This window comes from Pithys albifrons, chromosome 9 (genome assembly GCF_047495875.1).
Source record: "Pithys albifrons albifrons isolate INPA30051 chromosome 9, PitAlb_v1, whole genome shotgun sequence".
Lineage (NCBI taxonomy): Eukaryota > Metazoa > Chordata > Aves > Passeriformes > Thamnophilidae > Pithys > Pithys albifrons.
The window spans coordinates 15,349,235-15,370,503 of record NC_092466.1 but is presented as its reverse complement, the minus strand read 5'-3'; the positions used below and the strand labels follow the sequence as shown (position 1 = coordinate 15,370,503).

Below are 21,269 nucleotides of genomic sequence, written 5' to 3'. Positions count from 1 at the left end.
CAACCCTTGAGTGTGGGGGTGCTTGGTGAGGCACTGCCCGCCTGCAGGGATGGCACTGGTCTCACATGGTACTGGGGCTCATTCTCTCTGGGATACTAGCATAATATAGGGTGCCCAGACAGGCTGTCTTTCCCTTGGAGCTATGAAGTTGGGCCTCTTTTCCTGTCTTCCCCCTGCTGTCATCCAGGGTGACGGGAAATCAGGTTTACAAAGAACACTTTATATAAATAATGGATCAAATGAATAAATTTTTCTCTGTAGAACCATTCTTCTCTTGCCACTCTTGGCTGCTGAGAGAAGATGCTTTCTGCTTGCATTTTCCTTTCCTCCTTCTTAATAATGGCGTCTCAGATTTTATGCAGATTATCTCTCTGTGAAGTTCTTCCACGTTTGAAATGCCCTGGGCTTGCCTGCCATGGCTCAGACACTCATTAACATCCTCACCGTGCACTTGAAAAACAAGCAGGAGAGGCGAGCAGCACAGAGTGTTTGAAACCAGCGCTGCCTTCCTGCTGGGTGAGCTCCAAGCAGGCCCCTTTTCCTCCGGGGCTGCAGTTGGGTGTCATGGGACTGCTGAGCCCCATCTCCCCAGAGCTCAGGGAGCGGGAGGCGACAAGGCCTCTGTGTACTTCAAAGTGGTCATGGGAGTCTAGAGAGATTTCTCTTCTTGAACATGCTGAACAAAGGAATGCAAAAACTCACAACAGCTATTTTCAATGCTGCAAACCCAAATATCGTTCCCCTGATAAGCTGTGATTCAAAGTGGCGGCTTTATCTGGCTTACATAATTTAAAAAATGAATAGTTTTTGGCTCCTGAAGCCACAAGAAGCATTTATGCTCTACTGCAAGTGAAAGGGCAGCAGCCACTGGGACCAAACACTGGGTAAAGGTAAATATTTAGAGGGGGATCACTCAGCTCTCAGTGTGTTTGCTTTGGCCTGTTGGTATTCCTGCACAGCAGTGGTGTTGCAAAACAAACACACAGTGCTCACCTTCATTTCATTAAAGTTTTTATCTCAAATTGCACAGCACAGCCTTGCAAATAAGTTCTGCAGAGTGTCATTGCTATCTAAATCAATTTTTGCAAGCTGTCTTTTTTTTTTTAACTGTTCTGTCCTGGTTGAGAGTTGAAATAAGATTTTCTTTCTCTCTTAAATTATCATGTGTGGCTGGGAGTTGTCATGTTGCTGTTGCATCTCACTGCCTAGGGCAACACTGTAGACAAAAAACATGAGTACTGCTAGCAATAGATGTTGGCACCAGCCAGACCAGTTATCAGGCTTTACAATCTCATGGACTTGGATTAGCTAATATTTTTTCATGGAGTGAATAAATCACCATGTTTAGTTCTATTTGCTTATCCCCCAGTCAGGGTTTTGTGTTGAAGCTCATCAACTGTGCAGGCACGTAGATTCCAAGATCTCCTTGCTGGGTTCCATACTGACCTTCCGCTTGATCAGAGTGGGATCAGCTCTGGCCTCATTCTGCTCCAGCCAAGCTTTGTTCCTGGGAAGTGCCCGCACATGAGGAATGCAAAAGTGTTGTTTCTGGGCTCCTGTGCAAGGAGCCTTGATGCAAGGAGAAGCTGTCCCCAGCCACACATCACGGTGAGGTTCAGATACATCCCAGCACCCACCTTCAAGGTGCTGATTTTAGTCTGGGCCCAAGGGAGCCAAGATTTCCTTTCTCTGCTGAGATCCAACTAAATGGGCATTTCTGTGGCCCCCTCCACAGTTCCACCTTCCCCAGGCTAAAAGAGTCTCCCCTGCCTTACTCTTGGGGAAAACTTATAAATCTGCTACCCAGCCCTCACATGAAGTGCCTTATGTGATTTTCAGTCTCCTTTTGCACCAGAGAGAACTGTGTCCCACTTGATCCTTGGCTTTTAGCTGAAGTTCCTGTGCCTCTGGGAATTGTGTTGAATGGAGGTGCAATCCTGCCTTGGCCATCGTGGCTGTATGTAGCTGGATGCATGCACAGGCCTACGATATGGGGGCATCTGCGTCAGCCTGTGCTCATTCTAGTGTTTGTTTCTTCCAATCTTTTTGCAAGGCCTGAGCCTTGCTCCCCTGCAGAGCAGGGTCTCAGCAACCTCTGGCACAAAAGCCTCTGGCTCCATTGTCCCTCTCTCAGGCCATTCTGCAGCAGCAGCGCAAGAGGGGGCTGACAGCACACGCTGTGGGACAGGACACCCTGCCCACACTGGGCGCCCCCCAGGGCCAGATGTGCTTGAGGGGCAGGCTTGGAGGCGACTGGTTCTTCCTCCCTGGCTTCATCTGAGGCATGAAGGAGATGGGAAGCTGGGATTATAAATAAAGTGAACAAGAACATAACAAGGACTGAGAAGGCTGGGGATGTCCTCAAAATCAAAAATCAGCTCTTCAGGTAGCCCCTAGCAGAGTCCTTCAGCTCTAAGGAGAGGCCCTGCCTGCATCCAGAGCCAAGGAGTGCTCTCACAAGGCAAGCTTAAACCCTGTTCCTTTCCTTTTCAAGTTATTTTAGCTACTGGCATCTTCTTGACATCCTCCAGAGCCAGACCCTGGAAGCCAGTCATTCAGACCCATTCCTCTGGGGCTGCTGCTCCTTCCTGTAGAACCTGCACCCTGAAAGTGCCTCTTCTACAGTGTGGAAATTTGTGTAATGGAGGCAAAGTGAGGCTGGTAGCAGCTCCCTTAACCCACATTGTGCAGAATCTGACTTTCTTTTAGCCTCTAACACCTTGTGACTCTGTAAGGGCTGGGAGAGAATGAGAAAGGACACAGAGACATACTCACAACTTGGGGACCCACAGGTTCAGAAAGGCCACCTGCAACTGTGGAAGCACAATGAGCCCAAGTGGGCACGCAGCTTATTGATTACATCCCGATGTGGGACCAGCTGCCAGCTAGCCATAAATATGGAGCAAAAGCAAGCTCATCTGTACCCAGAACATCTTCATTGAAAAAAACGACAGACACTGCCTCCCTCATCCATCAGGCTGAAGCACTCCTTATTTCTCAAGTTAGATGTTTCCCAGTTCAGGCATGTCAGTAGAGTGCAGACTTCAATATGTGAAAGGGTTTGGTGGGAACAAGCCTTGTTCCTCTAACAACAAAGCCCAGGGTCTCTGCTTACCCCATTGCCAAGATCATCAGTTGAATCCTGAAAACCCACCTGCTCCTTCTGGGAAGCAGGGTTTATGGCAGAGGAGCTGCTGTTTATGGCACCGTGGAGAAATATGTCAGATGCACTTGGCAACAGCAAATGGAAAGTTAGTCTATTAAACAGTAAATTAACCCTCCAATGTATCTTCATTGAGAAGGGTTAATGAGTGGCTGCAGGCAGAGTGAGTGGGAAAGTGTTTGTATGCACAGTGCAAGTGTGAAACAATTGCTGCAACTGGAGACCCCACACTGCACCAACAATAGCATTTCCATGTGCAAGGCACTTCACAAACACCTCCTCACATGTGGTTTATTCAAACCAGTTTGCACTGTGGCACAGAGCTCCCAGGCAGCTGGTGTGTCCAGCCATGCCAGGAACAGCATTTCCCCATCTGCATCTGGGCTGCTTGGCACAAATGTTTTCCTTGTGGGCTAGAGCTGGTTTTGGGAACCCAGCCTGCAGGGCTCAGCCCCTCTGCTCAGCCATGCTACAAAACAGCAATGCAATGCCTTGTAGACTGTCCCCTTCATGCTGTTCTGCAATTGTTCAAGGCAGTGGGACAGGCTGGGCTCCCCACACCTGGACAGTTCCTGTTGTGTTAGGCTGAGGCCAAACCCACCTGCTTGGAAGCCTTGGCATCTCCTGCATCATCACAGAGCACCCAAGGGATGCTGTTCCTTTCACTTGGTCTCAGTGGTGAAGGGCCCCAGTCAGCAGAGCTGCCACACTCCTGCAGCCAGTGGGGCCACATTTGTAGAGCAGTGCTGGCCATGTTTGCTGAGTGATGCTGGTGGTGTTCCCAGAGCAACACTGGCAGTATTCACAGGCTGATGTTGGTAGTGTCTAGAGGGTGATGCTGGCCACGCTTGCAGGGCAGTGCTGGCAGTTTGCAGGGCAATGCTGGCAACATTCACAGGGTGATGCTGGCTATGTTTGCAAGGGAACACTTTTACTGTTTGCCTGTGAGGTAGGGCTTGTGCCTGGAGAGACACAGGAAAGAGTCCAGCCCAGCCCAGCCTGCCGCTGCTGCTGCTAACTGGGAGAGATTTACTGTGATCCCAGTGGCCCCAGCAGCCCACACCACTCTATAATAGACCTATCAAGGGCATTGTTGTACTGCACGAGCCCAACAGGTGCCCTAACGGGGCTGACATGCTGGCCCGCTCCCACACAATGCCTCACTCTCCAAAGCTGAGTGCGTCTGGCATGACAAAAGCACTATCTGAGCTGGCCAGGCATGACAGATGTGGTCCAGGACAGCCCGGCTGCCTGCCCTGTGCAAGATCTCTTGGGGACACTGAGAAGCCAAAGGTTATGGCCACTCTGCTCCCTACACATCTCCAGCTGGGTCTTGTGGCCACTGCTCCTGAACCAGGTGTGTTTTAGTGGTGTTGCAGGTGGCAGAATTCAAAGCTCAGCCCCAGTGCAAGGAGAGTTGGATCCTGCTGTTGGCAATGCTGCTCAGAAGGGAAGTCAGACCCAGCTTCATGGATGCATGCTTGTATTGGACTTGCATGGCAAGGCTTTGGTAGTGGGGGGGCTTCTGTGAGGTACTGCTAGAAGCTTCCTCCATGTCCAATGGAGCCAGTGCCAGCCAGCTCCAAGATGGATACACCACTGGCCAAGGCAGAGCCCATTGGTGATGGTGGCAGCAGCTCTGGGACAATGTATTTAAGAAAGGGGAAAAGTTGCTGTACAACAGCAGCAGCAGCTCGGGAGAAGAAAGAGAACATGTGAAAACAACTCTGCAGACACCCGTCAGTAAAAGACGAGGGGGAGGAGGTGTTACAGGCACCTGTTCCAAATTCCCCTGCAGCCTGTGGTGAAGAGCAGGGTGAGGCAGGATGTCCCTTTGCAGACCATGGAGGACCATGAAGCAGAGATATACCTGCCACCTGTGGAGGACCCCATGCCAAGGGAGGAGTTTGAGAAGTCCATTCCCTGAGGAGGAAGAAGCAACAGAGTGTGATGAACTGACCACGGCTCCCATTTCTCATCCCTCTATGCCCCTGGTAGGGAGGAGGTAGAGAACACTGGGAGTGAACTTGAACCCAGGAAGAAAAGAGGGATGGCTGGAAGGTTTTTTTAAGATTTGGGTTTATTTCTTATTATCCTACTGATTTACTAAATAATAAATTAAACTAATGTCCCCAAGTCAAGTTTATTTTCCCCATGTTGGTAACCAGTGAGTGATCTCTCCCTGTCCTTATCTCAATCCATGAGCCTTTTACTACATTTTCTCTCCCCTGTCCAGCTGAGAAGCGCAGGAACAGGGTGGCTTTAGAGGGCACCCAGCCCAGAACCCTACTGCTTGTGTTTTAAACATTTCTGCTCTGCAGAAGTGCCTGATCTTACCCTGGGAAGAGCTGAGTGCTGCTGTGGACAGGTAACAGCCACAGCACTGCTTCGAAGCACAGCATAAATGCCATAGCAAGCATGGGGCAGGATGTGCTGCCTTCTGTCCACATGCCTAGGTGTGGGGTGCAGCACACTGCCTGGAAGCCCGGGTGAGCTAGAAGGTGCTATTGACTGTCAGTGGCTCTGTCAGAGACACGGTGACAGCCCAGCCGTGGGAGAGTTAACAAGGGTGGGTGGAAATGCCTGGATGCTGCCCTGGGGGGCTTGGCTTAAAACTGGCAGCAAGTTTTTGTTTGAAGCTTTGTAGCTGCTTCGCATCTCTTTGCACGACAGGTCTGGCGCGTACCCTGGAATTCTTCCCTGGATCTTCCCATGAAAACTCCTACAAAAAAAGCTTCTGCTTCATTTTAACCAAACCCAGAGCATCAGACGATCCAGATGGTCTCTCTCTCTCTCTATCAAGCAGTTTGGCCCAAATCCTGGTGGCAGACGGCAGGACCAGGCCTCCCCTGATAAAAAAGTTTGGGCTTTATTTTTCTCTCTGCTCCTCAGCCATATTCAAAGGTACCTTGGGCTTTTCCCAGGCAGCTGTTTCTCTCTGAGACCCATCCCATCAGGGTGACCAGGTGATTTGGGCTCACTATAATGCACCAGGAGTTGAGGTGTGGGAGGAGGGTCTTAGTGCACAACCTGTCCCCCCACGCTGCTGTTCTGGCTTACTCAGCCCTTGTGTTGGTGGCCCTGGAAGGAAGTTGCTTTTGCAACCGGAGCAGCTGCCAAGGGGTCAGCCGCGGCTGGCAGCCCAGCTCAGTGGGATGCCCTGTGGTGTTGGGTCACAGGGCGCTGGCTGCATGACAGGAGGAGGCAAGAGCTCCCACAGGATAGCAGGAGTTGAGGTACCCATAGGAGAAAATGTGGATGTTGGCCTCAAATCAGGTTTTCAGCCTCCCAGCCCTGTACTCCTACTGGAACCAGGGCAGGCAACGGTGGAGCTCCAGGCAAGCCCCTGCCAGCTACCCCTTTGCCAAGACCATGGCCTCAGCTGTAAGTGACTGGGTGTTGCTGCAGCTGGACATAGAGATGGATGAAGCCTGTTTTTTTCTGCAGATCACAAGGATTTGCCTAAGGAAACTGTATGCAAAAGGGAGAAAACAAGATCTCTTGTTCCCTCCTGTCTTCCTGCCAGCATCAGAGGTAAAGGGCTGGTTAGGAAGACCCGGTTCTGCTCTGCCAGCCAAGGGGTGAGGGCGACTTGGGGAGGCAGGGGGATCACAAGCATGCCACTAACAGTGGCCAGGTTTGGGGAACACAAAGCTGCTCTGAAACAACCTTCACCCCCCCAAAATTCAGTTGAGGTCTTCAGTACAGGGCCTCTTCAGGTGCTATTGCCACCAGGGTTTCCCTGGGAGCCCCAGGACAGGCTGTAGGGTCACCTCTGCAGAAACTGTGCCAACGAGGGGTCAGGTCGCATCGCAGAGTCCTGGGAAGCAGCTCATCTTCTTCACTGTCAGGGCTGCTGGGTAGCAACGAGGAACAAACCCCTTTCATCCATCTCAGGCACAGCTTCCTCCTGGGACTGGGGCCAGAGGAAGGAGATGTCACAAAAATGCAGACAGATGATGGGAGCCAGCATTGGGGATGGGAAAGGGCTGCTGATCTGGGCCAAGCTGCTGCAACCCTGTGTGTGAGGTGGCACTTGCTGGAGCAGGACCCCATGCAGACCACCTCCCTGATTAAGGAGCTTGTGAAACCACATACACAGAAAGCATTGATTTAAGAGGCACTCCTGCCCCTGGGACCTGACACCATCCCTGCAAATATCCTGCTGGGTGGAGAAATGAGTGTACAGTGGGGTGTCCATGCTCACACACCCCTCATCCCACTGTGTTGTGCAACAGGCTCCCACCTGCTCATCTTCCACGGGTTTCCACTCTGAGGACACCTGTAGCAGTTGCTGCCAGCAGCCAGAGCTCTGTTGGGTACATCAAAATACCCGCTGTTTTTTTGAAGAATTCAGCTCTTAGAGCCATGGGGTTATGAGTGTTTCAGATGTTGTTAAAAAACCAGATGACCAGCCTTCCTGGTTACACCCTCTTGCTTTATGTTTGCAGACCTCAGGGCAGAAAATGGAAGGTAATAAAATGAATGCAATGCTCACATTTCGGAGATATCAAGCATTTGGGGCCAAGCTTATGAATTTCTTGGCTTCACTTTTGAATTGAAATAGGTGTATTTTGCCTCTTTCTTCCCCGTGGATTAGCCACAAAGACATTTTTGTTACTTTATTTCCTAAGATGTCTTCTCTGGAGTGGGAAAGAACATAGCAAGTGCTACAGTCAGGACTTCAAGATTTGCTGTCTTTGTGTGGGGCAAAGAGCAAAGCAGAGGAGTCTCCCAAGTCCCCTCTGCATGCTGGGATGCTCAGTTGCAGGGTTCCCACACAAAGACCAGGTACCGGCCCGGCTAACTAGTGCCAGCCTGCCGTGCAGTCCCCGCGGGCTGCCGGGTTCCCGCGCCTCACCTGGGCTCTGTGGATGATGGGATGAGGTTTCGGGCTGCCAGGTGGGAGACAGGCCAAGACTCCTTGGAGCACACCAGGGGATGCGAAAGCTTTTGGCACTACCTGAAGAGAGGTGGGAATGTTCTGCCTGCGGCTGTCCGGCTCGCAGGTTTCTTTCCCGGTCTCCAGTCCCGGAAGGGCCGCTGCCCGCAATTTGGCATCCCGCAGCCGTCTGCTGGGGAGGTTCGGCTGCCCCACAAGCCAACCTCACTGTCCCGGGTGGAGGGACCGAATCTGAGCCCTCCTTGCTGCACGGCCGGGGCGGTGCAGAGCCCCGACGGCTCCGGCTGACGGGATGCCGGTGCGCTGCCCTGCCAGGACCGCAACTACCTCCACTGCCGCGGGTACCGGGAGCGCGGTGAAGGGCGGGGGTGGTGGGGGAACCCGTCGGCGCGGGCAGGGCGGGAGGGAGGAGCCAGCGCGGGGGCTGAGCCTGGGCTGCGGGATGGGGCGGCAGTGACGGTGGGCGGTTGTTTGCCGACGGGGCTCTCGCCCGGTAGTCGAGCCGTGCTGAGCCGAACGGCGCCGAGCCCAGCTCCACTGCGCTCCCCGGTGATGCACAGCGGCCGCACCGCCTGACCCTGCTGCCCGCTGCCATGGTGGCCCCGGCCCCCGGAGGGGCGGAGGGGGTCCCGGCGGGGCTGCGGGCTGCCGCCTGGCTGCTGGCGTGCGCCGCGCTGTGCCGGGGCCGCGCCGCCGCGTGCCCGCCGCTGTGCGCCTGCAGCGGCACCACGGTGGACTGCCACGGCTCGGCCCTGCGCGCCGTGCCCCGGAGCATCCCCCGCGGCACCGAGCGCCTGTGAGTACCGCCGGGCTTTGTCCGCCGCCGGTGGGCGTGCGGCGGCGCGGGTGCAGGAGCCGGAGGAGCGCTGGGTTCAGGGACTTGTCCTCGGCGACCGTGTCCAGAAGCGCGTGGGGAACCAGTGCGAGTGCCCCGCGAAGGGTGCGGTACGCACTCAAGAGCGTGTCGAGTGTGTGCGGGAGCCCGTCAGGAGATGCGTGTGCAAGATCTGGCCGTGGCGGGGTGTGCAGCAGCCTGTCTGGAGGGCTGTGCAAGTGCCCACTCTGTTAAGGGCAGTACTTGTGCAAATGCCGGTGGAGCCACGGCCGCCCGCTCAAAACGTGCGTGTGGCAAGAACCTGGTGGGATGGGCGATGTGTGGCGTCCCGCTACGCGCAGGCGTTGGGTATGTGTGTGAGTGCTTGTCCAGGGGGTGCATGTGCAAGAGCTTGTTGGGTGAGTGTACGTGCATCGTCGCCTCCGTGAGGGGGTGCAATAACCCATCCAGGTGGGGAGCAGTGGGTGTGCGAGAGCCTGCTGGGATCCTTCCTCTGTGGGAGAGGTGTGCAAGGTGTCCGGCATGTGCGAGAACCTGCGTGTGCTAGGCTGTGTGCAAGCATGCGGAGTGGGGTTGGGATTAGAGCTATGCCTGAGGAGGTGGGTTGCTCCAGGGCGAGCATTTGCCCTGGGGCAGCCCAAAATGGGCCGTGAGCCCCATGGCACCCCGGGCAGCTGTGACTTGTCACAAGCCGGAGGAGTTCTCTGAGGTCCCCTGTCACCCAAGCGCTTACCCGTGCTGGGCACCCCTTTGTCCCTGGGAAGTCCTCCTGAAGTGCTGCACATGGTGCTAGAATCACGTCCCATTTCCCCTGCTCCTCTTGGGACGTCCCCATGGTGTGACCAGCCTCCAGCCGTGCACACAGCTCACCCGTCCCCACCAGTCCCCGTGCCTGCACCTCACTACTCATCAAAGTCCTTGCCAGGTCCCCAGGAGTCATGGGGGTGTCCCTAGCTCTCTTGTCTGGATGCCCATGAGGAAAGCTTTTCTCTTACAGTCACAGTCCAGCTGGCTGTATGGGTCCTGTGTCACCCACTGGGCTCCCCTAAGCAGGATGGGTGCCTCTTTGCTGCTGCACCTGACTGAGCAGGTCTCCCTGCTTGGGTTCCTGTGGATGCAGAGTCCCCACCCCAGGAAAAGCCGCGAGAGCTGACCATGCTCCACCCACTGCTGGTGGCAGGTTCCTGGCGTGCAGGTGTTCCCAGTCCCAGGAGAGCAGAGCTGTTTCCAGCATGTCCCCTCCACTCAGTAGCAGCAGGTGCCCTATCACAGGGACTGCAGTGGAGCATAGTGGCACGGTAGCCCTCTGGTCCCAGCCCTGGGGCCAGGCTGCCCCCATGTCCCTCTTGCAGTGCAGGGAAGTGTTGAGCTGCTGCTCGCTTGGGCAGCAGAGCTGCAGGATGCATCCTGGGACAGCTACACATGGGCCTCCTGACCCTGTGCTGCGCTGCTTGTGGCTCCTAGAGTGTGAATGTGCCCTTTGCCTGCAGCTGGGCAGAGACCCCAGAGGCAGGGACTGCAGGCAGGGACTGCAGGCATCCTGGCAGCTGCCAGTGCTGCACCCAGCATGCAGCACCAGGAGCCTGCGGGATACCACTTCAGAGGAGCTTTCTCTTCTCCCACCATAATTATCCTCATACAAATGATTATTACCCAACACAGCAACTAGACTGCTGTGAGTTGCCGTCCCATAGACTCAGTTTGTGAGGTCTGAGACAGGATCTCCCTCTCCTCTGTGCCCAGGGCAGGAGTAGGCTTTGTGTATAACCTGCACCAGCCCTTTCTGCCTCTCGGGGAGCTCAGTGGGCTTCTCAGCATCAGCTTTCTGTGCATCTGGGTGCAGGATGCTGTGGGAGTGCAGGCACTGAGACCCCACCTCTGCCTGCTGGGCAGGTGGTCAGCACTGCTCAAATGAGGCAATGCTGGAGTGGCTGATAGAGGATGCCCTTGATGGGTGTCTCGCTTCTGCCCTAGCAGGACATTTCTCTCCCTTTGGCAGTGGGTCCTGTTTGCTGTCTCCTGTTCTGCCTCCACTGATCTGGTCCTCCATGTCCATCGCCGCCCAGCGGCATTGGGGTTTCTGTATTTTCACACAGCTGGTGATGCTGGATCTGCTGGCTGGGCTGAGCTAGACATGCTGCTCTCTCGTGGGTGTTGTCTGCTGGATAACTATTTCCCGCTGTGTTGCACACCCCTGCAGGTGCTTGAGGGTGTCTGTGCAGAGCAGGCCTGTCTCCGACAGTGAAATCAAGCTGTAACAGCTCGTAAGAGAGTTTGAGTTCCCTGTAAGGAGGCTGCAGCCTCACAGTCTCCAACTTCTCACTGCTTGATGAAGCAAGGTCAGCTAGCAACCTGCAGCAGGGTCTGTGCTCAGGACTTGCTTTCTCCAGAGGCAGGCTCTCTGTGGCAAGTGCTCTTCACTGCCTGTTTCTTTTCCCAAGCCTCGAGATGCACAGTGTGAGTGATGCTGATCTCACCGTGCACTCCATAGTGCCGGTGAGCAGTGGTGTCCATGCTGTTGTGTTTCTCACCTGTTGCATGGCAGTGCAGTGCTTGGAGGCTCTAGGCTTTGTCCAGTCTCCCACCTGACCCTCAGTCAAACCCCTGGACAGGGCAGCACTGCTGTCGCACTGCTCGCTGGCACTGCCAAAGTTACTGTGGGGACACAGTGTCATTGTGGGGACTCAGTCAGCAACATCCTGTGGTGAGGTCTGAGCTCCACTGATTTTGAAATACACCCTTTTCTTTGAGGAGGTAATTTTTTGCCTTGCAGAGTCACTGCAGCTTTGGAGAATCATGGGTTGGAGAAAAACTGTCTTGTTTTCTGCTGCAAGGTTTCCCGTGTGATGTCTCCCTGGTGCCATGCTATTGGTAGAGGGTAAGAGCTGCAGACATGTCTAAGATGGAGCATGGGGGATGGCTGCATGGTGAGGGACACAGAACTCCTCTTCCCTTGCGCCAGGGCACAGCACATTGTCCCTCAGTGCCTTCTAGTCTGCAACCCAATATAAATGGGGGTTTATGCACCACCCTCTGGATCACACTCCGAGCAGAGACGCTTATGCAGCAAAAAGGTGGGAAGCAGCAAAGTCTCTGGACACTGCATGGCTGCCTGTGCTCCTACTTACACCTCTGGCAAGCATGATAGAGCTGGTTCTGAAGGCATCGTAGGCAGGATGGGGTCATAATCCTCCAGCACTACAGTATTATCTGCTCCCAGGAGTCCCTTGGCCTCAGCAACCAGAGAAGAGCTGTGGGAGAAGGGCACAGTGGCACAGTTCTTGTCCCCATTTGCTTTCTTTTCTTTCTTCTTTTGAAAGCATCTCTGAAGAGCAGAGTGCCCTGTCTGGGAGGTGAGTCACTCTCCCCATGCCAGCAGGATCAGTGCAAATTTGCCACTATCAAATGTCAGCTTCTGGCCCAGCTCTTTGCTTGTAGGGGATGAATTGAGTGTAATGGTGTTACACTTGCTCCTGCTTTTGAAGTTGTCAGCTGACAGCTGAGAATTGCCCCCCACAGCCCTTTTGCCTCCTCTCTTATGGGCTGAACATCCCCCATCTCACCCTGGGCTGTGCAGTGCCCCTCTCCCCAGTATGGGCAGCAGCAGAACTGGATTTGGAGGTCCCCATCACTGCATCCTGTTCAGCTCTGGATTTTCCCTTTTCGGGTCCCTGGCCTCTGCATTTCATCAAGGCTTTGATTTGCCTTGTTTCCAAAGTTTGGGGTGTGCCTGTGCTGAAATGGGCTCCCTCCCTCTAGGCTGCAGCCAGCTCTGCAATCCCCACTGTCTGCATTGGTGGAGAGAAGGGGCACTGAGCTCCAGCCTTTGGGTACGGGAACATGATGCCAGGGCAACCACACTTGAAGCACACTCGCACACTGCCCAGCCATGCCCTGCCAAGATTCCAGCAGCCAGCTCTTGTTCAGAGTGTGTTTAATTCATTCACCTGCATCTACTTCTCACTAGTTAATCAAAATGTCTTGCAGCAGCAAGGCTGGTGTATTGCAGCAGCACTCGTGCATGCCACACCAGTTTTTGAGCTCCTTCTCCTTTTGGGGGCTTTGGGAAATGTTTATGCTTAGGAAGCACCTCAAGGGAGTCAATCTCTCCCATTCCTGGAGTGCTCAGGCAAGTTTTCAGTGAGCAGACTAGTTGTAGAGGGACTTTATAGGTTTTGCAGAGTTCTGGGGCAGGATGCAGGACCTGTATCCAGCCAGGGCAGTACTTGACTGGCCCTGCTGCCCTTAGCTCTTGGGAGAGCCAGTGCTGGGCACTGGGAGGATGTGGTCTGGATGGGGAAGGCAGCCTGCTCAGCCCATTGCAGTGGGTTCCTTGGGAGCCTTCCTGGACAGAGGAAATTTGCAATTCTATTCCAGTTTCTCCCTTCAGCTAAGTCCAAGGCAGATGCTGTCTATATATCGCCATGGTAACGCTGCGTTCTCCCTCTCCATGGAATTGCATGCTGGAAAAATATTAGTTTAAAAAACTATGTCGTGTTTGTATTGACTGTAGTGGAGGCTGATAGCAGAGGATCTATTGTCCCCTGGTTGGGAAAAGTCACCAGTAACAGGCAATAAAGCTGGGCAGATTGGCCTCTGGTGACCACTTCTCACCCCACACAGCAATTGCTTCCCTATAAACCCTTCCCTGGCTCTGTTTTATTGCATCCTTTAAAACAGATATTTTTGCCTTAAATGTGCTGCCACTTTGCTCCTCCAGAGTGATGCACTGTGCTAACAGGAATTCCTCGCTGCTGAGGTGGGAGCAAGGAAGAGGAATTATTTCCAGCTTTAATTCTGGGTCTCTCGTGTGCACCTTCAGATGCCCTTGCTGCTGTCCCCAGAGCCTGCAGCCCCAGGGTGGGGCGGGCACAGCAGCCATGGTGCCAGTGGAGGGTAGCACATGGAAACGGTCTAGCTACAGAAACCGACTCGTTTCAGGATATGCATTTGCTTCAAGTTTCATTCTCCCCTACTTCATTGTTTCCTATCAAACCTCTGACTGGTGGAAAAAGCAAGGCAGCTGTAAAAGCCAGAGGATGGGCAAGAGACTCCTGTGGGGCAGCAGAGCCCACAACCTGGAGGGAACAGAGGGGATTTGAGGTGCCACAAGGGTGGTGTGGACAGAGTAAGGGTGTCCTGTCCAGGGAAAGGTGTACAAGCCCATGACTCCACATTGAGAGGGGGTTTTCCTCTACTCTTGCTACAGTTTGCTCCCTGAGAACCTGGTGCAGCCAAGCATGCACAGGAAAGCAAGATGGTCAACTAGGGGAGCCTGTCTTTGTCTTGCTTCCAAGTCCTTCATGATTCCCTCCCAGCTCCAGAGGTACTTAGCACCGTGGACACATCCTCTTTATTGCTGCTGAAATAACCTTTCATAAAACGTGAGAGGCAAGGAGATGTTTCTGTGCGTGTTTTACTGAAAAGCAGTAAAAAAACAGTTGTGCATTAGCAAATGGCCTCATCCTGGGGTATGTCAGACCCAGATCCCTGCTCCCTGGCAGGCTTCCAGCGTGAGTAGCTCCAAGGCCAGCTCTGGCAGCTGGCCCTGTCCCCACTCGAGGGACAGCTGGGGACGGCTGCAGTGGCAGGAGCGGTGAGGGGAGCAGAGGTTTTCCTGCTGTACAGCACCAGGCTGCAATTAGCAATGCGAGCAGCAAGAAGGATAGTTTGCAGCCAGGTCCTTAGGGTCGCAGCACTGCTAGAAGCCAGAAGGGAATCAGGTGGGATGGAGGGAACCTCTCCATGTTGGTGCAGGGTCAGTCACAGGCTGTCCCCTCTGAGACCATCTCAGACCTCCCTGCCACATTCAGGCTCTGAGGCTGTGCTGTCTGCTTTCCTGGCATACATTTTGGATGCAGTTGCTGCTCAAAATAGCAGAGGCAAGTGTCCTGTGGGGGAGAGAGGCTGCTAGGAGGAGGAAGATCAGAAAAAAGGGAAATTAATTTTTCAAGCATTGCAGCCAAGGAGCAGCCCTGGGCACCAAGAGTGAGAGAGATGCAAGCTCCTGGCCCTAGATATTTCTTGGTAGGAGGAAGCCCTAGATCCCAAATGGGATGCACTATGAGACCCAGCTGGTCCAGAATTGAGCCAGCACCTATAACCACACAGTTCAGGTGCACTTGCCTTCCCATCCCTGCTGTAAACAGCTCCAGGAGGGTTGAGCAAAGGAGGTTTGCTGAGAAGGATGTAGGGTGGATTGGAATTCAATCTGATGAGTGGCAGAATAAAGCCTGAGGGCAAGGGCAGCCTCCCCTGCCCTGGAAAATAGAGATGCTACAGAGCAGCTCCTCACGAGGCTACTAAGCACAGCACAAAAAGCCAAATTTTGTGGGTATCCAGACAAATCTGTTTTCCTAGCTGAGTCTCAGTTTCCCCATTTGTGAAACAAAAATGACCTGCTGCCTTTTCTCTCTCCCATCACGGTTCAGGGAGGTTACTTATGTATTTTTAACCTGAAGGTGACACACCACAATGCACGTGAGTGTAAAGCATTCCCTGACCGAGTGGCTAATGGCTGTGGCATGAAAACCCCAGAGAGAAGTTAGGAGAACAGAAAGCCTTCTGGATCCTCACTGTTATTTCATGGTTGATGCTGTTTGTAATGCTTAAAAATCTGTAGTGATGATAACCTGCTCTAGTGCCTCATAAAAGCTTACAAAGCCTCCTGTGCTGTGGGGGCCAATGCTGTCCTTGGGGCAGGGATCGCCTTCAACTAAGGGTAGTGATTCTGAGATGAGCCCAAATAGCACACAGCTGCTCTTGGGGCTATCCTTGTTGAGCTCATCACCCTGCGGGCATCTGGTAGGGGTAGTGCTGGCAAGGCGTTGACTCTAGGATGTACAGCATCCTTAAAGGAACTTTAATAAATCCATTGCTCTTCTTGAGGGGTCTTGTCAGAGCAGGGATGGGAGAGAAAAGAAGGAGAAAGTTCTGAGCCCCTTGTGTGGCTGTGTCAGCTGTGGGTGTGGGTGTCCAGTGTCCCTTCTCCAACCACCATCCTGTAATGCCCTTGTACCTTAGAGGGGATGGAGTTAGCATCCAGCCATGCCTGCATGGGCTGCCCGGAACTGGTGAATATGGTGAGCATCCCTCTGTGCCAGCACTGGAGGGGACCAGCTCTCCTGGGTCTGGGAAGGGCTCTACCCTGCCTTTTGCTGCTTGAGGAGCTCAGCGACCCTGTGCAGGGAGTCAGTTACATTCAAGGAGCTGGGTGAAAACTTAAGACTAGAAAAATGCAATAAAACTGTAGGATGAAAGGTTGCAGCTGCTCTGTCCCCTACTTCTGAGCACAGGGGGCATTGTGGGGTTGAGTCTCATTCATGTTTCCATTAGCAGTCTGTGTGATGGGACACAAAATGCTTATGACAGTTGCAAATGCCACCAAGCTGGAAGAGATGGAAGAGGACTGGCAACTGGGCTGACATTTCAAGGCAGGCTTGGAGAACAGGAGGAATGGGCTGACAGAAAGGATGTTGCCTGCGGACACAAGGAAAGAGTTTGGTGGGAGCACAGATGTGGAATGGCAGCATGAGCTGATTGGGGTTTCTGCCCCTGCAAGGCAGAGAGGCCCTGAGAGCGAGCCTGTGCACCTGAGGCTGGGGGCTTGGTGGGGGGAATGGGTCTGGGAGAGGGGCCTGTATGGGCAAGGGGGCAGCCTGGTCTCTGTACCATGGTGGCCTGGGCAGGCAGGGATGAGGTTCATCTGCAATGAAAAGGATTCAGTTCAGAGTTTTGGAAAAGGTCCTTGAGGCAGGAGCAGTGATGTCCTGGAGTAAGGCACAGGGGAGTGTCAGTCTCTGTCCCTGAAGGAGCAATGTATGCCATGCATCTGCCTGGATTGATGGAGGGTGGCAGAGGTACTGCTGTGGGGGTGTGTGACCTTACAGCCTTCTTTTCTTTGCTTCTCTGATTATTATCTGGCACTGCTGGCTCCAGCTGGGGTCAGGGCTTTGGGATGAGGGCTGTGGAGCTGCTGGGAGGGAAGCCATGCCCCTAGGGACTGGTCCTCTGAGCCATGAGCAGAAATGGCAGAGCAATGAAGACCATGGAGGGAGGGACACATTGCACGGACGATGGAACTGCCAGCCTCGCTGGACAGCAGGGCCCTTGGAGCAGGCACTGCAGGAGCATGGACCCTTCTCCACCAGCCCCTGCAGTCACTGCCCGGGTGCTGTGGGCGCACATTCTATGCTGGTGCTGATGGAGCTAGGGCACATTTTGCCACTTTTGGGTGCAAATGCTGGGATTCATCTCACAGACTTTCCCTCTGCCTTCTTAAAAGCAGGAGTTCAGGGAGCACAGCAGTTAGGATTTCTGCCTCAGTGGGAGAGTGGAGCTGAGCTGAGCCACAAGGACAGGAGTGACGTGTGTGCTGATGGTTTGCAATGGAGTATGGATAGTAGGATTGCACTGTCTGCTCCTGATAAATCAGTGCCCAGGGAAATATCACTCATGTTGGCTGTATTTAATAAATTAACTCTCAGCATTTGTGCTCTCTGAGGTTGTTACTGAGTTAGTGTAGCTCCAAACCCTGCAAAGGGAAAAAACACATTGGACCCCCTGGGAATGGAATAAGCCATCCAAAGCTAGAAACCAAATATAAACCCAGACTATGCAAATCCAGTCTAACAAACACTGCTGCAACACAGACATCCCATCTGGGAGTGGGATGATCCACAAGCAATGTAGCAAAGGGATTGATTGCTTGTTTTAATGACTTTCCTCTTCCCAGGGCACAGTGAGAGGTGGGGGTTTCTGAAACTTGAAGGTTGCAGATGAAAATTCACTGTCTCAGCAGCAGAGTGAGATTTGGGGTCCTGGGGGGCAGAGGAGGGCAGCCTGCATGAATATGAGAGTGCTTTCTGATGTTAAACCCTTTGGATTAACATGGAAAGAGCGTACCCTGTCTGTGCTTTCAGGTGACAGTCCAGAAATGCAGCCAGTCTGCCAGGCAGCTCCCCAGACACATCAGTCCTTATCAAAGCTCTGTTGTGTGGGGCAGGGCAGAGTGTTGTGCTTCACTGGAAAAGGGCATAGAGGCAGCAGGTGAGCAGCTGAGCAGCAGGGATCTGGCTTTCTGGGCAATGCAGACTGTAATTTATCTCCAGGAGGAACTGAAGGGGGTTTAGAGGGGAAAAAAATGTCATGAAGTTAAATGGCAGTGTTGCCTTGGCATCCTTACAAATCAGCTTTACCTGCTATTCATTCTCATCTTAGTTGCAAAGGCTATAATTTTCCTGAACAAAGACATGGCGGGATGCTGGGAGCAGTTGTCAGGGAGCACATAGGGCCAGTCCCCCAAGGAGCAGGGCTGTCAAGGCACCCTGGAACACTGCCCCACTTGTGGATTGCCTCCTGCCTCTTCCTCCTGGTGCTGAAGTATTTGGGATCTGGCTGCACTGTCTCAGAAGGTGCCTGGAAGAGAGGGCAGAGTCTGGTTTTGGCACATGGAGGGACTGGACACGTCCAGGCTCTTTGGTGTTTCTGCTTTGCCTGGGCTCTGCCTCTGGCTAAGGCTCTGGGATGCTGGTGTTCTGAGGAGCCCAGAGTGGTCCAAGCTCACTTTGGGCTTTGCAGGCTGAGGGTTTAAGTCTTGGCTTTCAAGTTGAGAGCAGTTTTAAATCAAGCCTCTCCATTGTCTGTCTGTAGCCAACTTCTACTTATACATTGCAGCCAGAGTAACGTTAGGTATGTTTAAATGAAGGTGACATGGGAGTCCTGCTTGGAAGCCTCCCTCACCAGGAACTCAGATGGGTGTCTGGGGAGCTTCCAGGCAATCTCCTTTGGAAAGGAACCTTTAGGATATTTGGAGAAAATCTTCTGGAGGTGGGGTTTCTCCCTGCCCTTAGCTGACTCCAGGGCTGTGGACCATCAGGAGGTGGGCACACATCTGCACATATCAAGCCACCCTCCTGTGGTGACAAATGTCACATGTGACACATGAGACATATGACACACCCCAGTGCTTCTTGCCTGGGACTTACAGCCTGTCCATGGCTTTTGCCACCCGGGAAAAGGTCAGGACTGAGCCCCACAGGTACATCCTTTTGGGTTGAAGCCCCATCCCTGGGAGCCTGCTGTGCTCTCTGCGTGCTGGCCGTACAGGGAGCCGAAGGAGCCGTGAGGCTGCAGAGCCCAAGTGCGGGTTTCAGTTTAATCACTGGGGCCGAGGAACCTCTATTCATTCCCGCTTGCATTCATCTGTGTCCTAGTAACGTGCTCCCCCCCAGCCTCCTTCCCAACACAGGCGCACACGCTGTATAATGACAGAAGCCCGGCAATCTCTGCCCTGAATAGCGGTGTAATTACGAGGCTATAATGGCGAGCTGGAACTCATTAGCCATTATCAGCCGTTTCAGCAGGACAATGACAGCACCCCGGGGTGCGAGGCTGCGCTGGCCGGCGGCCCTACACGCTGCTCGGCGGCTCCGAGGCCAGCCCGCTGCTGACCTTGGCGCCTCGCATGGCTGCAGAGCCCCGTGGAGGCAGTCTTTGGTTCTGGATGGGAATGATGGACTTTGTATTCAGCCCCTCGTGCGACATGGGGCATTCCCGCTGTCAGGGCTGAGGAAGTAACAGAGCCCTGGGTGCTGGGGTCCTACTCAGGCACCCCAACCTGCTCCGGAGTGGCACCCTCCTGTCTCTCTCCTTCTCTTCCCCAGGAGCTTGTCCTTCCCTTGCCTGCCTCTCCTTGCTGTAGTTTGTTTTCCTCTTCGTTTCTGTGTTCAGTGCAGACAATGGTTCTCCAGTGTAGGAGCTCTCCCCGGCCCGTGTGTTTGCATAGGCATCCTCTGTCCCCGGCTCATTCTTTAAGCAGATTGGGCTCATGGCAAGGAGCGAACACTACCATGCTTTGTGCCGCCGAGGGGGGAGACTCTCTCCTGCGATGGGGGTCGCACAGGGACCCCTGGCTCTGAAGACTTGTGGGTCCCAGAGCTGATGGTCCTGCTCTTCCTACAGTAATCACATCCCATAATGCGTAAAGTCACTGCAAAACTAAGACTGCGAGGTGCAAGTCTCCCAGCTCGATGTATTTTAAAGCTGCATAATCGTAGCAGGAGCATGCTGGAGAGCATGGCCAGGGAGAACTGGGGGAGGTATAGCTGGCAGCTGGCAGCCGGGCCCCTTCCATGTGTATGCCCAGCAGTGGGGCACACGAGGTTCTGGTGCTCAGTGGAGCCTGGGCAGGACAGAGATCATGGTATGTGTGTAGGCATCTCTTACTTCCACCAGCAGGGTGAGAAAGGAAGGGCAGCATCTATTTTCTGGCTGGATTTCCTGTCCCTGTGCTCACCCAGGGCTTTTGCATGACAAAAGCAATGTCACAAAGCAGTTTGTCCAGAGCAAGCATCTCTTGGCAGGTGAAACTTGAAGTGTGGCTTATTCTCTGGGTAGAAGGTGTGAGATATCCATGCACTGAACCAGTTGTGTTGAATGTGGGTGTCTTGTAGCTGGGGTATTTGGAGAGGTCCTGTAGTTCTGGGGGACATTTGTTCATTTTTGTATTAGCCCTGTGTTTTCTAAGCAGCTCTGTATGTTTGGGATGACCCTACCAGAGGTTTGTTTTATTTCCAGAGCAGAGTGACATGCATTGAACCAGGTTTATTTCATTGCTGAGGGCTCTAGGGCTTCTGTCCCAAGAGGAGCATGGGGACAGAGGGAGCTGGACAGCCCCTGCCTCTTGTTGCCTTACAGTCCATGAAAGATGCCAGCTTACACGCTGCTGGCCAGCCAGACTTCTGTGTGCCCAGCACTGCTGGCCATTGAGAATGAGGGTCCTCTCTGGTGCCAGCAGCCAGTCCTAACATTCCTCGTGAGGGGCACATAGTTGCACCAGCCACTGCTGTCTTTTGGGCCCTGTCTGCCCTTTTTTGGGAAGTACTGGGGAGGCCCAGTACCTGGCCACCTCCTGAGTGCTTCCTTGGTGAATTCTGTCTCTTCTTTCTGCAGGGAGCTCAATGGCAACAACATAACACGGATCAACAAGAATGACTTCGCTGGGCTGAAGCAGCTCCGTGTTCTGTGAGTTTCTCATGAAGGGTCAGCTTGGTTTGTGGCCTCTCCTGGGGCTGCTAGAGATGGTCAGCTCCTTGTTTTAGGCATCTGCCAGCAGGGCTGAAGGGTATTGTGTTGAGCTGAGTATGTTTGGCTTCCAGCCGGAAGAGAGAGGGGCAAAAGAGACTGGGTTGTATTGAGGGGATAGTTGGAGCGAGATGGTCCTGGGTCAACAGACGTGGTGGGGGCAGTGGGGGCCACCTTTCCAGAAAGCTGACCCCCTTCTCTCTGCAGGCAGCTGATGGAAAACCAGATCAGCACAGTGGAGCGTGGAGCATTTGATGACATGAAGGAGCTGGAGCGACTGTGAG

At 53.7% G+C, this 21,269-nt stretch overlaps 1 protein-coding gene across 2 annotated transcripts in view; it reads left to right on the top strand.

Moving 5' to 3' along the window:
* The first annotated feature begins 8,332 nt into the window (after positions 1-8,332).
* Positions 8,333-21,269, top strand: part of SLIT1 (slit guidance ligand 1) — a 61,684-nt gene continuing 48,747 nt past the window's right edge. The window contains exons 1-3 of one of the 2 annotated variants that reach the window (XM_071563180.1): positions 8,333-8,407; positions 20,854-20,925; positions 21,193-21,264. In XM_071563180.1, the coding sequence (XP_071419281.1) occupies positions 21,200-21,264 (65 nt within the window). In that variant the 5' untranslated portion in view covers positions 8,333-8,407; positions 20,854-20,925; positions 21,193-21,199. Of the gene's footprint in view, positions 8,408-8,510; positions 8,863-20,853; positions 20,926-21,192; positions 21,265-21,269 lie in introns of those variants that run through there. The other variant, XM_071563179.1, reaches the window with a different exon arrangement.